Source organism: Podarcis pityusensis (genome assembly GCF_964106645.2).
Source record: "Podarcis pityusensis genome assembly, chromosome: 3".
Lineage (NCBI taxonomy): Eukaryota > Metazoa > Chordata > Lepidosauria > Squamata > Lacertidae > Podarcis > Podarcis pityusensis.
Genome location: NC_138026.1, coordinates 62,730,865 through 62,745,655, shown reverse-complemented (window position 1 = coordinate 62,745,655; position 14,791 = coordinate 62,730,865). Strand labels below are relative to the sequence as shown.

At 44.4% G+C, this 14,791-nt stretch overlaps 1 protein-coding gene across 1 annotated transcript; it reads right to left on the bottom strand.

Moving 5' to 3' along the window:
• Nucleotides 1-5,464: 5,464 nt before the first annotated feature.
• GJE1 (gap junction protein epsilon 1) lies at nt 5,465-10,893 on the bottom strand. The gene is made up of 3 exons (XM_080998597.1): nt 10,803-10,893; nt 8,084-8,266; nt 5,465-6,156 (listed from the first exon to the last, which is right to left on the bottom strand). Exons 1-3 carry the CDS (start codon nt 10,839-10,841, stop codon nt 5,761-5,763), a joined length of 618 nt encoding a protein of 205 aa, XP_080854723.1. The 5' UTR covers nt 10,842-10,893; the 3' UTR covers nt 5,465-5,760.
• Between the last annotated feature and the right edge of the window lie 3,898 nt (nt 10,894-14,791).

Here is a 14,791-nt window from a genome sequence, read left to right as displayed (position 1 = left end):
ATCTAAAGGAAACTTTATCCAATAAACGTTTCCCTTTAACTACTTGCATAAGTGGGGAACTTGGTGGGTCAGATCTGGTGAAGGGCCATAACCCAGTGGCAAACAAAATTTTGGTCCCAGGTTCAGTCTCCAGGCAGGGTTGGGAGAGACCCCTGCCTGAAATCCTAGAGAGCCACTGCCAGTCGGTGTGTAGACAATACTGATCTACATGAACCAAGAGTTTGACTCTGTATAAGACAGCTTCTGTTGTTCCTAATTTTGCTGGCCTTTTAAAGCCATGTGAGCTAATGGGCACCCTCCATCTTACCCATCAGTTGTTTCGGTTGCTAACTGAAGCTCACAGGAGAAATAGTGCTAATGCACTCGGGGCTCTGTCATGAGCCAGGACACCAGGGGCCATTACAAGGCTGCACTGCCTGCCTCCCAGGAAGAACATCAAGGCATGTGAGAGACCATGGGTAGGCAAACTAAGGCCTGGGGGCCGGATCCGGCCCAATTGCCTTCTGAATCCGGCCTGCGGACAGTCCGGGAATCAGCATGTTTTTACATGAGTAGAATGTGTCCTTTTATTTAAAGTGCACCTCTGGGTTATTTGTGGGGCCTGCCTGGTGTTTTTACATGAGTAGAATGTGTTCTTTTATTTAAAAATGCATCTCTGAGTTATTTGTGGCATAGGAATTCGTTCTTTCCCCCACCTTCAAAATATAGTCTGGCCCCCCACAAGGTCTGAGGGACAGTGAACTGGCCCCCTGCTGAAAAAGTTTGCTGACTCCTGGGATAGACCAGCTTGGCCCAAGTATTGGCTAGTAAAGAAGCAGCTGCTCCAATGCCTGTTTTCCTCTTTCTTCTTCCCTTCTTCTTTTCCCTTTTGTACCATATTAGAGTGGGAACCTGGGGGCAGGGACTCTCTTATCTTTTAAAAGATGTACAGCACTCAGCAAATGTTAGACACTTTATTACAAACGTTAAATAATAATAAGTGTAAAGGGGTGAAGATGACGAGACTGCTGCAATGCAGTTGGATTGCAGCAGGTGGGAGGGTAGCCATGAGAAATGCCACCCAAGAGTGGAGTACGTTGTCAGAGTTGACCACCTTTTTCTGACGAACTGGTGGAAATTCAGCTGATGTAGTTTTTCTATGCAGTAATGATAAACTTTTTACCTACTGAAAACCTTCCCATCACACACCTTTTTCTGGCAGAAGCTCTGCCAGGAGAAAAATGGCAGCACTACAAAGCAAAAAGAAAGAAAGAAAGAAAGAAAAAGTGCTTTTAAGAAAAAAGAAGTGCTTTTAAGCACTTCTTATGTTTTCTTTTCACACCATTAAACTCCTGTGGCTTTTGGTTGTTTGGTTTTGCAAGATAGGGGCAGGGCTACTGTGCCTCCGTGAAAGCACACATGCTGCTTTTCATGCAACCTTTTCAACCATGTGCAGAAATCAGGATGGATTTTGACATTCTCATACTTCACATTCTTATTTTCACTGGAATATGCAGTACAGGAATAGATTTCGTTTAATATATTCACTCACACCATACAGTTATGCATAAAAAGTTTTATTGTACCTGAGATCATACATTAAATTGAAAATAAAGCAGCTTTTGTGTACACGTACAAACATGGATGGATATATGATACAATAATACACACATAGCAATTTAACAAAATACATCAAACCATTTAAAGTAGGATTGTCAGGTAATCCAGAAACAACAGCTGTCCAGTTCCTGTCATTTTAATAAGAATGCAATCTGGAGAAATTACCCAGTGGTGCTTTTCATAGCATTACCCCTGTTCATGTCTTCAGATCAAGCTGGTTTTAAAAGAGTTGACAAACCATCCCTGTGGTGCAGCAATAAAACTGCTGCCACATTTGCAAACCTAAGCAGAGCCCACTTTGGTTTCAAATTGGGTGGGGGAACCACATGTTGAGACTCCTGCATTGATGGGGGTTGGACTAGAGGATCCTCAGGATTTCTTCCAACTCTACATTTTTATTATTCTAAGCCTAATTTACTTAACATGGTACTTGCATAAAATGTGACTCCTATCCATGTAGAAACACAAAATATTCAACTATAGTATAAACTGAATTAGAACATAGGATCACAAATGCTATATTTTTATCTATACAGGAAAGATCACTAGATATCAATCTTGCACTCCTTTTGTACCAACTAAAAACAGTGTGGCTGATTTTGTAATTGTGGGTTAAAGGGTTACCCTTATAGATTATTCAGATGTCAGACAGGAGCCAGTACGGGGCAGCAGCTTGAAACTTGTTTTCAAATCCCCACTTGTCTCTGAAGTTCATTGCATGACTTTGGGCATATCATAATCTTTCTCATAATCTAACCTATAGGGTTTGGAAAAAGTGCTACTCTGAGCCCTTTGTATAAATAATGTTTCAGCTACTGATAATAACTTCTGGGAATTTCCCCTGAGTTTGCAAAATAAGCTAACTTTCAAATCCCTTTCTTTTAAAGTCCCTTTCTTATCTTTTATTTTAAATTCTAAGTTATGTACATAGATTGTAAAGAGGACACGGACCCCCTACGCCATTCCCATCATTGCTGACCATGGGTCCTGTTAGCTAGGGATGATGGAAGTTGTAGTCCCAAAACAGCTGGCGGGCCAAGTTTGGCCATCACTGCCCTACGCCTTGTGTGTGGGATTTGGAGATGCTACCAAGTCCAGCTTTCTCTGTTACCTTCCTTCCAACCACTGCCTATCTTGCTTGCTTATGCAAACCAATGACTACCTTTTATACTCCCTGTAAATATTTTTAAAATTGTTTGTCTGTTGGCTTATAGAAAGACACCATGTTAGTACAGATACTGGGAAGATGACTGCATATTGTTCATAGCTCCTGTGTGCATGCACTTTGTTCTATGAACACTGCATTAAAAAACCTGAAATCAGAAGCAGAGCTGCACATGGAGAAGCTTAGAATTGATCATTGAACAAGCAGAAGATACATCAGGGGCTGGAAGACAGAAAGAAGTCGTGAGAGTTACATCTCATGCTGAAGATGCACTTAGAGGAAGCATGCAAGTGCCTCATTCAAGGAAGGTTGTGCTTAAAGCTATGGATGTATTCTTAAGTTGAACACTGACTGCCAGATGATGCACAACTGACCTGGTTGTATTCAGGTTGTGCATGGGTACAGCTGAGCGTGGCAATTTTTTGGTTTGTCCTCGGATTTCTTCCATGCTTTGCTGTCTATTTGTAGGAAAGGGGGGCGGGGGCGGAACAAATTACATTGTATATAATGGCTATTTTTTTAGTCTGCAATGTAACATATTTCAGCCATGGTCCCTCTTTAATTCAAGGTGACTTGAAGGCTGAACTTCGCTTATTCTGTAAATTCCATATTAGATGGCAAATCTTACAAGTGCTGTCTGTGATGCGCACTCCAGTCTGTGGCAATAATTGCACTTAGTATACATGGATTAGGCTTGTAGGAATACCGCACACAGGACACAATGAGTTTGGGAGATGCTTTTTCTGACCACACAGAAAGGCCCTAAATTTAACATTTGGCCCATAAAAGAATCATTTTGAGATTATTTACTTTGCAGGTGATTAAAAAAATTCCTTAATTACTGCTGAACTGTATTCAGGTAAGGCCCAAAGGCTTTTGCTTGAGAATTCTGTGGCTCTCAGTATTGTAAGTAGCAACCCTTCTCTGTGAACACTTCAAAAACTCTTGATGACAGTAATAAATCAAGAAACAGAATGGAAAGTTAGCTTGTCCAGTGAATTGCCCAAGGTCACATGTCAGGAAAATGGCAGAGGTGTTTAACCTTATTTGAAACTAGAACAATTGGCATGACAGTATTACATTGCTCTGTCCATCAGGCTAATAACCTATGCTGATATAAAACACAAACGGGTGCTATGCCATTATTTCTGCTTATCTACAGGAAATACTGCATAAGGTCTCTTTCTCCCCACCATAGATAATTTTCTGTGCATAAAATATCTCTGGCAAGTTACTATACAAGCAAGGAATATAAAACATTTGGAGTGGAGAACATTTATCAGAGTCTTATATTAAAGTTAAGCAAGTGTTAAGGCATGGAAAATTGAATAAGGTTAGCGATCTGTCTCAGAACTGTGGTTTTAAAGGCACATTACAAGTGGTAAATAGCGCAGATAAGTTTACTTTGTACAGAAACAACACATAATTAAAGCAATTATTATACAGTGAAGTCTCAATATTCATCACTGATGGTTAGAGCAACACAAAATGCTTCTGGTTTGTTTATTGTTCTGTCTTTATGAGTATTAATTGTTAGTTCGTTTGACTTGGGGGTTAACAAAAAAAGTTTTTGACTGCTCCCCTGGGTTACCATGATGCCAAAAATTTTCATGACCCCCTCCCTGGCCTGTACTAATTAGTTTTCTTTTTACTGACTGTTCGCCTAGGTCACTCTCTGGGGTACTGTGTTGTCAAAAGTTTTAGGGCTCCCAAGGCCTCACAATTTCCCACTAAAAATATTTTAATTTAGTTTTTTACCGACCAATTCCACAGGTGCTCTGCTTTGATACTTTATTGTCAGAAGCTTTTTGTGACCCTTTCCCGAGACCTCCAAAATATCTCCTAAAAATTGGCCACATCCACTTTTGCACTTTGGTCACTCTCTTTTTTGCATGCAGTCCCCAGAAGACTGACCATGGGTCACTGTGGCCACCCAAGCTTAAATGGTCACATGCAAAACACGGGATTTCCCCTTAATTGTAGAAAACACAGGATGTTAGCTAATATAGATTTCATATATTTTAAATAGATTTTTCCCCTCACTAATTTGCCTCAATCCCTATAAAAGAATGTGTTCTACTTTGCCTTTCCAGAATCAGTCAGGTTATAGATGTCTGATTTTCACTGTGTGATCCAAATCCACAGATTGCCAACCCTTTCAGGGCACATTTAGATTTTTGAGTGAGTGCCATGCACACCCCTCCCTCTGGCCACTTCCAGTCAAATGAATCTAAACCTTTAAAAGCGCATAGAGCTGAAAGGGGAAGTGGGAAAGAGTGTCACTCTTCCAACTTCCTCCTTCAGCTCTATGATTTTTCAAGGGGAAAAGGGGTAACCACTGCATGACCAAGAGGGCATATGGAGGGGGTGCAGTTCAGAGGCTTCATTGTCGCCAGGGGGAGACCTCAAGGGTACCATTACATCCACATGCTTCCACGTCCGAAACATCCACACTCACAATATTATACCTGTTTACTTGGGAGCAAATCCTACTGAGTTCCATGACACTTAGTTCCAGATATGTATTCTTAGGATTGCAGACTTAGACAAGGGAGTAAGCCCAGCAGGGTTTCACGTGCTATAGGTTAAGGTGCTGCATACTTTCTCTCTCTCTCTCTCTATCTCTCTGTGTGTGATATATACACCATATTTTCCCGTGTATAAGACTAGGTTTTCCTCCCTAAAATATAATGTCCAAAATTTGGGGGGGGGCTTATACATGGGGGCCATCTCCCCCCATTTTCTTAAATCGGAGTCCCCCAAAATAGGGGGCGTCTTATAGATGGAAAAATATGGTATGTAAAATTTATGAGTAAAAAAAAGTCATAATGAAGAATTCCCTGTAGAAGTTTGCTGATATTTAAATACATATTTTTAAGATGCAACTTGACTTTGTTATTTAAAGAAAGTTACTTTTGTTTCAAATGGATAACTCTGCTCTTTGTACAAAAAATGTTATGATAAACAAATAGAAATAATTCATTATAACACTGAAGTTACTGACTATTCAAGAAGCCCAACCTTCTACACAAGATCTCAAAAATCTCTGCAATACACAACATAATAGTAATCACAGTAAATGTGTACATAGCAATAAGGAAGATAGTCTTTTCAAAGTGTTCTGGTACCATGCATCTGGTAATATTAAACTTTTTATCAAGGGCTCCTGCATCACATCTGTAGAGTGGATTCACTTGGAAACCAAAGAGCTGACTCTGAAGCCAAAAGGCCACAACTTCAAGGATGATCCTTAACAGAACAGAAAGAATATAAAAAACGGTGTAGGCAGGTCTTTGGAGGATATCTTCCTGAGTGATGCTTTTACATGCAGCATAAAGGTGGAAAATGGCTCCAGGTACCAGTACGGTCACTAGCTGTAAAGCCCAGAATACCTAAAGTATAGCAGAAACTTGGCTGTCAAATCATTTATCACTATATTGTGCTACCTGATAACAGACATCAACCAGAATGTCTTGTGACTGCTTTTCTTTATCAGAGGACATAGATAATCTTAAAATACTACTTTAAAAATAGCATTCATATGAAAAATCACTGTTATCCTTTGCTCCAAAGGTTAGTTTCACAGTTCATTAACTTTTTCCTTTCAGCTGGTTCATTACTATTTGATGTTTATCAATTTAATGATAAAACCAAAAGGAAACTGCTAGTTTTCTGACTTTCTACCTTTGGAAACTCCCTTCCATGTGTTGCAGAAGATTCTGTGTCATGTTCCGGGACAGATATTTAATTCAGGCGAGGACAGCTGGCAATACTTTTTGAACCACTTCTGTTGCCTATGGAATGAAGCATGTACCAAATAACACACCCTATAGTCTCTGAGGACCTCATGTTGCTGGGAAAATTGGTAGTGGTTGATAAGTCACCACCACACCTTCTCATTAAAGAGTCACTGTTAAGCTTCCTAAAAACTAAGGGCACAACCCTATATTCATGATAAGTCAACTGAGAGGCTACAGAATATGGCAGATGTGCTGGCATAGTGGTGGGTTGCTCTGTGAGTCAGTTTTAATGCAGTATATTTTAGCACTTGCATGATTGATTTTGTTCGTATACATACTTCATTTGCTGCTTTCATTTACCAGTTTCTTCCATTAATTTACTTTTCCATGCTTGGCTTTGCCTCCATTTCAGTGACCTTCATGTGAGGCAGAGTGAATGCCTCAAAGCAGGCATAGGCAATCTTGGCCCTCCAGATGTTTTGGGACGCAACTCCCATCATCCCTGACCACTGGTCCTGTTAACTAGGGATGATGGGAGTTGTAGTCCCAAAACATCTGGAGGGCCGAGTTTGCCTATGCCTGCCTCAAAGTTTCAGTTCCTGGCATGTCCAGGAAGGGCTGGGGAAGATTCACTGCCTGAAACACTGGAAGGTCTCTGCCAGTCAATGCCAACAATACTGAGCTAGGTAGACCAATTTTCTGATTTAGTATAAGGCAGCTCCTATGTCCCTTAGCTTCTTTTGTGTTGTTTTCTTGATTGTAAGCTCTTTGGAGCATGGATTTGTCTTCCAATTTTGGAAAGCGCAGTGCACATGGATGGTATTATACTAACAACAAGCACTTGCCCAGCTTTGGGGAGGAGCCAGGAGGACTCTAGGACCCTGTCAGAGCTTGCACTCCTCCTTCCTGGAGCCAGGGAAGTGCTGATCAGCCTCCTTGAGAAGGCGTCCTTTTCGGCTGTGTGTCCAGTGCTCCCGCACTTGTACTGCCCTAAATCTGCCTCTAACAGAGCATATGTAAACATCTGAGCTAAGATGCAGAGAACAGTGCAAGGAAAGGGTCAGTTTCAGCAGACATAACAGGTGTGCTCATTCCCATTCTTCCTACTCAGGAGCATTCAGAAAAGGCTATGAAAGTTGAGAATTTCAGGACGGACAAACTATGGAATTTGCTACTCCCAGATGCACTGATGGCCACAAAGTTGGACAGATTTAAAAGAGATGTAAGACAAATGTGTAGGTGGTAAGGCCATCAGTGGCTCCAATGCTGAAGGCAATATGCCTCTGAATACCAGTTGCTGGTGATCACAAATGGGAAACTGCTCTTGCATTCATGTTCTGCTTGTGGGCATTCTGATTGGCCATTCTGAGAACAGGAAGTTGGACTGGATAGGCCTTTATGCTGGTCTAGCATGTCACCACTTAAGCTCTCAATTGCCTGCCTGGAGTCTGAAGTAGCACTGCTCAAAATGCTACCATCTCGGCCTACAACTTCATTCGGTGCCCTTAAATCTTTCAGGGACATTTTGACTACTGTCATAGGCTACACCCTACCTTTTACAAGAGAAAAGAAGACTTACCGGTGGGGTTATAGGTCTGAATTGGTTGTAACAGAATAGATTAATGTCCCTCTTGTCTGGCTCACAGCTGAAGTGTAAGGCTTCATTGCCGTAGACAGCAAAACCCAAAACACCAAGGAAAAACATTCGGACTGAGCCAAAGAAGAGTGTGTGGAATTGACCGACCACTGTTGGAGGCCTAAGCTGTAAAGAATCACATGGAGGTTAAGTAGGAAAGAACGGGGAGCAGGGAGGAATCAAAAGCATTAGTAGTATTCAAGATGTATCTTAATAATGTATATCTATATAATATATTTTGTTCAGAATTGCAGACACTTTCTGCACACCCTTCACCAAACATTAATCTGAAAGTTGTGTTGTACTGAATAACTGAGTCAGTGAGTAAATACACTGTCAGTTTCATTGACTCAAGTCAATCTAAGGCCAGCATTGATTTGAAGGGGGCATTTCCACATAAGAGGTGAGGTCTGAAGAGCCCCTCTTACAGTAAATGTCAACTGATTTTCTCTTCCAATCACAGTCCCTCTCTGACTGCATCAGCTGCCTATTGGGAGGCGTTTTTTGGACCCTGGCCAACACATGTACCGCCATGCTATAGAAGGCTCCCTTCACAGAGATTTCATCTAAGGGATTATTTTATAAAGCTTCCCCTCCCCCTCCAGTAACCTGTGACTCATCACTCCGGGGACAACACCTATGTACTCCAGATCCATCAATTTCTAATTCCAGTATGCAACTTCAGAAACTGGCAACCTTCATACATCTAGCTGTTCCACACATACAGACCAGCCATACAGGTTCGCATACAGTGTTTCACATACATTTCTGATCACTTACTGATGCAACAAATACAATGGTATCATTAAAATCAACTCTTATTTAGTCTTAAAAGTAATGTCAGCTTATATGCAGCATTTGTAAGACGTGCTGCAGAGCAAGAGGAAAATGCTAGTAATAAAACATGCTTTCTCTGAAGAAAAATGCCATTTTGTATGCTGGGGATGTTGTTTTGAACCACTGTAGTTCATAAATTGTTTGCGACCAACCCTGAAAACCTGTCCTCGTAATGAGATTATTATTCTTTCTCTAGCACTTCTTATCCCATCCATACTTACACATCCTTCATAGAAGTTCTTGATGTAATTTAAAGACATGTCTTGTAAGATGTTCTCCTAGTGCAATTGTGGTATAATCCCTACGCCTCATTGCCAATTTGCTGTCCTCAGGCTCATTCTGATGCTATTACTCTCTCCTGACCTTTCCTATGAAAAACTCTTGTCACTGCACAATTATAATTTTTTTTTATCTCTGGGGCCCCAATTAACCTTACACTTTCAGGGAGGGAGAAGAAAAGGCCCAAACAAAGGCTGTGTACATGTGGCCTGCCCAATAATCCCCACTGAACGTTGTCAGCAAAAACCTTCGCCCAAACCCCATAAACTAGCAGCCGGCGACACAATAGGATGGAGAACGTGCAACTGGCCACGGAATCCCCTTGTTGTGCTAGAAACACATGACTCTCCTGGCTTGGCTCCTAGGGCCTGTCCAGATGCCTGCTTTGCCCACCGTTAATGTAACATAGCAGAAACAGCAGGAGCTGGTGCAGTGCCCTGAGAAAGAGATAGCCCGGGAGAGTCATTATTTAATTTTCAAGCAGACTTTATTTTGGGCTGGTGCCACCCGCACTGTTCCTGAAAGCACCCCATGTGCACTGGCAAATGCTGGCTGAGCAGACAGACTCATTTGGAAGAGCTCCAGAAGACAGAAGAAAAAAGCCTCCAGAAACTACATTTGCCTTGCAACACATTCTGGGTAAAATTAAGTTTGAGGATGAAAACGTCTCAGCTAGTATTGGTGGTAGTAGTAGTAGTATTGAATTGTTATTATTAATATTAAATGTATTAGCTTCCTCCCCACCCACCCCAATACAGGCAACTTACCATATGAAAGATTAGTAACGTGGGATGCCATCAGGATTGTAGTTTGAAACGAATTTCAAGCAACAGGGAAAGCAATTCCCCCAGCCCTCTGTGACTTGCCATGATTCCGTTTCAAACATCTCCACCTCCCAGGTGTCATCATGTTCTGTAAACCTCAGCATGGTTCTTGAGATCTATGATCATCTCCCCTCATTACCAAACCGAATACGCCACTGAAGATTACTTGTAGGCAGATTTCCTGAAAGCTGGTGGGAAGGCCAAACAAGCAGAAGGCCTTCTTGGTAGCGCTGCTCGTCCTGTGGAACGCCCTCCCATCAGATGTCAAGGAAATAAACAACTATCTGACTTTTAGAAGACATCTGAAGGCAGCCCTATTTAGGGAAGTTTTTAATGTTTGATGTTTTGTTGCTTTATTATTATTATTTATTATTATTATTCTGTTGGGAGCTGCCAGGAGTGGCTGGGGAAACTCAGCCAGATGGGCAGGGTATAAACAAACAAACAAACAAACAAACAAACAAACAAACAAACAAATAATAAACGCCGCCTTAGCTCCCTTACCTACATTGACCCTGCTCGGATCTTGGTCTTCCATCCCTCCACCGAGGCCTCAGCTCACACAGGACCTCACCGCAAACTCTCCTGAGCCCTCTTTGCTCTCTGTCGGGCGGAGGCCGCCCGGTCCAGCTTCCCTCCCCGGGCTCCTTCCCTTTCCCCTTCCGCCCCTGGAAGCGAAACCTCGGAAGCAGGTAGGACAAGAGGAGACGCGAGATACGCACCAGCCGCAGCCCCGGCGTGGCATTGTTGGGGGGCCCCATCCAGGCGCCTGCCTGCTGCTCCGCGGCGACCGTCCGGGGAGGCGCGTCGCGATCATCCTGGAGGGGAAATGCGCTCCTGCCCGAGCGGAGAGCTCCAGGGGCGGCTATCCCCCGCCCAGAGGGAGCGAGCCGGAGAGGGAGGGAGAGGGACAGGCAGGCAGGGAAAGGGAGATCCAGCCTGGCAGCCGTCCAGGCCGGAGGATCCCGCCGCCCAGCGCGTGGCTTCGGCTCTGCCGGGTCGCTCCTAGTTGCGCAGCCGGACCCAGACGAGTCAAGAAGGAAGCGCGCGTCTCTCACGACACTTTCATCAACAGCCAGGACCGTGCAGCTTCTCTTAAAAAGCAGCTCCCCAATTCCAGATGGGCACGAAAGGGGGGGATCAAAGCGCCCAAAGGGATCTGTTAGGACAGCCTTCGCCAGCCGGGATATAGACGAACTAGAAATCCCAGCAAGCCTGTGAGCCATGCAGGCTGAGGAGGGGAGTTATAGTTCAGCAACGTCTGGAAGGAAGGCAGCGGGTGTGCGAGCGCCGAGGGAATAACAAAGGAGGGCTTCCTACGTACGACCCAGGACTCCTTGGGGACCCATTAAGTTAGGTGTTAAAATGTAGCAACGATTATAGGTTCGAAATGGATAGGCGCAGATTCGAAGTCTTTTAGCTCTTCCAGTCACTCTGATTATGATAAGTCAATGATCATGCGATGGAATGAAGGCGCGTTAGTTGAGGTTGGGTGTGTATCTTTTCTCTAATGAGAGCAGCATCCCCGGGCAAGGGGAGTTTGCTCAAAGAAGGAGGAAGGATGGGAGACTGCGGGACCCTGGCAAGAGGCGTCCTGAGGCCTCAGGCAAGCTCCCGCCTCTCGGTTCCCCAACAGTAAAGGAAGAATTTCCGTGAGCTGCGTCCCAGGCAGCAGCGTCTCTTCGAAGAGAGTGCCAGCCGATTAATGCACCACTTCAATTCAGTAATTTATTGTCTTAAAACCAAAGGTCAGCGCAAAACTAGGGAAAGGCCAACAAGTAGCAATAAAAAATAGCAGCAAAAGAGAAAACAGAAGTATCTGCCTATCTATCTATCTATCTATCTATCTATCTATCTATCATCTATCTATATCTATCTATCTATCTATCTATCTATCTATCTATCTATCTATATCTATCATCTATCATCTATCATCTATCATCTATATCTATCTATCTATCTATCTATCTATCATCTATCTATCATCTATCATCTATCTATCTATCTATCTATCTATCTATCTATCTATCTATCTATCATCTATCTATCTATCTATCTATCTATCTATCATCTATCTATATCTATCTATCTCTATATCTATCTATCTATCTATCTATCTATCTATCTATCATCTATCTATCTGTAGCTATCACCTATCTATCTATCTGTCTATCTGTCTATCTTTCGCAGGATGGCTTTCTTATTGTATAAGAATATACAACAAGATGCAGACGCTTCCATAGTTGGTAAGGTGCGATTTTGTGCGTGACGTTACTCCCCCTTTCAGTGTACGATTAACCCCAACTACATCTTCCTTTTCATTGCAACACGACATTGCCCCCACCCGACTGGATTGGCTTCCTTGTGGCCTCATATCCCCAGTGGCCTCACTAACCTCAGGTGTGGTGCTTGGCTCACTTACTTCACTCTCCTGAGTTGCTATAGTGAGATATTGAGATACCTCCGCTGCAGCTTCATCTCTGCCTCTCCCGCCCCCCCGTCCCACTGCCAGGGATCCTGCTCCTTTGACAGTAAAAAAGTAGAAGAGGAAGGGAGGGAGGGAGGAAAGAAAGAAAGAAAGAAAGAAAGAAAGAAAGAAAGAAAGAAAGAAAGAAAGACGGCCTCGGAGCATGCACAGTCTCCACTCCACACAACCCAAATTCTGGGAGAAGAAGTCCCGAAGTCCTGGTGATTTAAACCCTGGCAACAACACACTGTGATGGAAAAGGTGGGGACTTCGCGGCCCTCCAGGTGTTCGGACTCTGGCTCGCATCTCCCCTGCCCATTGGCCAGGCAGGCTGTAGCCTAACAACATCTGGAGGGCCACGGGGCCCGGCGTTTACTTTAACCTTAACTACATGAGAGGTGGGGCAAGTCCTGTGCTGCACTGCAGGGAGAGCGAGGCCCGCGTCTCTCAGGGAATCGGCGTCTCTCAATCTCCTTTGCCTCGCACGACTGTGTGGTGTTCAAATGGTTCCTTGCGGCTCCTTGGAGGTGGAAAAGTATCGGGTGCCCATACACGCAATGCAGCAGTAATGCCGACGGCAACGCGAGACCCCTCCAAATCGTGCTTAGGAGGATGTGGGTTGAGGTTGGACTGAAACCTCCGTCCTCCTGACCAGGGATGCCCTTTGGAAGCGAATTTTCTCTTGGCTTAAAAATAACACTGCACGGGAATGTGGCATCGCTGGGATGGGTGAATATTATAAAATGAACGAAAAGTGCGATTTTTGGCAGCCGCCTGGGTACACCTAGTAAACAGAAGTGAATAATCAAAACAGGGGTGTAGTTAATTCCTCCCTGTTATTCTGCTCTCTCGCCATTTCGACAGCTCCGGCGCCAGAGCGGGACAAAACGGCAAGTCCTTTGCTGGAGCTTTTGGACAGCGCTACGACCTAACCAAGCAATCCTAAGGGATATTAACTCAGAGTCCAATGTGTCTAACTCCCAGGTAAGACACACCACTTCAGCGGCCCAGTTCTTTCTGTTGGAAACAATGTCTTATCTCCATCACCCGTAACACACAAAAACACACAGGGTGAAAGTTATTGATCGTTTGAATGTGTGGAAATCAAATCCGTGTGTATTTCATTATGACAAATCTGTTCCTGTCTGCAGAGAACGGGGGGGGGGGGGAGGCGGAGGGAAGACGTTTTAACACATGCGGCGCAATCCTAAAGCCATTCATTCATCTGGGAGCAAGGCCCAATTGAACTTAATGGGATATACTTCGGAACAGGAATGTATAGGATTGGGCCGATGTATGTTTACGAAACGTGATGACCTCCCCCTTATGCTGCTTGTGGTCGCACAGCATTAGTCCTGCAGCTGGCAAGACCAAGAACTTTGCTCACACACACAGCGCGAAGACTGGAAAGAATGATGTCCAGGAACGCTAAGGGAAACCGCAGGATCTCGGTTTATAGTGTCATGCAGATAGCTCGCAGCTTGATCCTAGCCATGTTTTCTCCAAATTTGTTTGGGGGGGGGGGGGCTTTACTTCCAAAAGCATATTCAGGAGTGCAGCCGAGATGGCCCTCGGGGTCCCTTCCAATTCTATGGTTCTATGATGTCCCTGTAGTTTAAAGCTAAGACGGGCAGCGGCTCCGGAGTAATTTTCAGCACCAAGAGACGGACAGCTCCATTTCCTTGGCCGCCCCCGGACATTTGAACCTTCAGGCTGAAAAGCGCCTCCTTCCGCCTGGCACTCTCTGTCACCCCGGCACTCTTGTGTCTGCCAGTTTGGGGTTTCAAGGAACATTCCTACAGAGCTTTGCAGCCCAGTCCTATGCAGGCTGACTCAGAAGTCAATTCCAAGGCAGTATGCATAGGATCGGAGCCTGGAAGCGCCATGCTGTCCACGTCTGCTGAGTTCACTAGGGCTTACTCCCAGGAAAGTGAGCCTAGAAGGGCTGCAGCCTTAGACGTGCCGTTACGCCCGAGCCCATAAACTCGACCAGGCAAGTCCAGCAGCTTGGAAAACCTTTTGGGGCCGCAGCCTCCTGTGGTCACTTCCCCCGCCCCTGTCGCGGGGAAAGCCTCTGTCTTTAACTTGGGTGCTACGCAAAGGAGGAGAGCCGCCCCCTCCATTCAGCGCCAAGAGACCAAGTTGGTAGCTTTTCTCTAACTGTTCGCTCCTCCTTGCGGAGGCGGACCCTCGCGCGTATAAAGGGCTGGTGTTGCGCGGAAAGCAGGGAAAATAGACCCCGGC

Coding starts and splice junctions, on each gene's coding strand:
- GJE1 (XM_080998597.1), bottom strand. CDS start 10,841: ATGGGGCCCCCCAACAATGCCACGCCGGGGCTGCGGCTG. Junction 8,267..10,802: donor CCACGCCGGGGCTGCGGCTG/GTGCGTATCTCG, acceptor GATTCTTTACAG/CTTAGGCCTCCAACAGTGGT. Junction 6,157..8,083: donor TCAGACCTATAACCCCACCG/GTAAGTCTTCTT, acceptor GCTATACTTTAG/GTATTCTGGGCTTTACAGCT.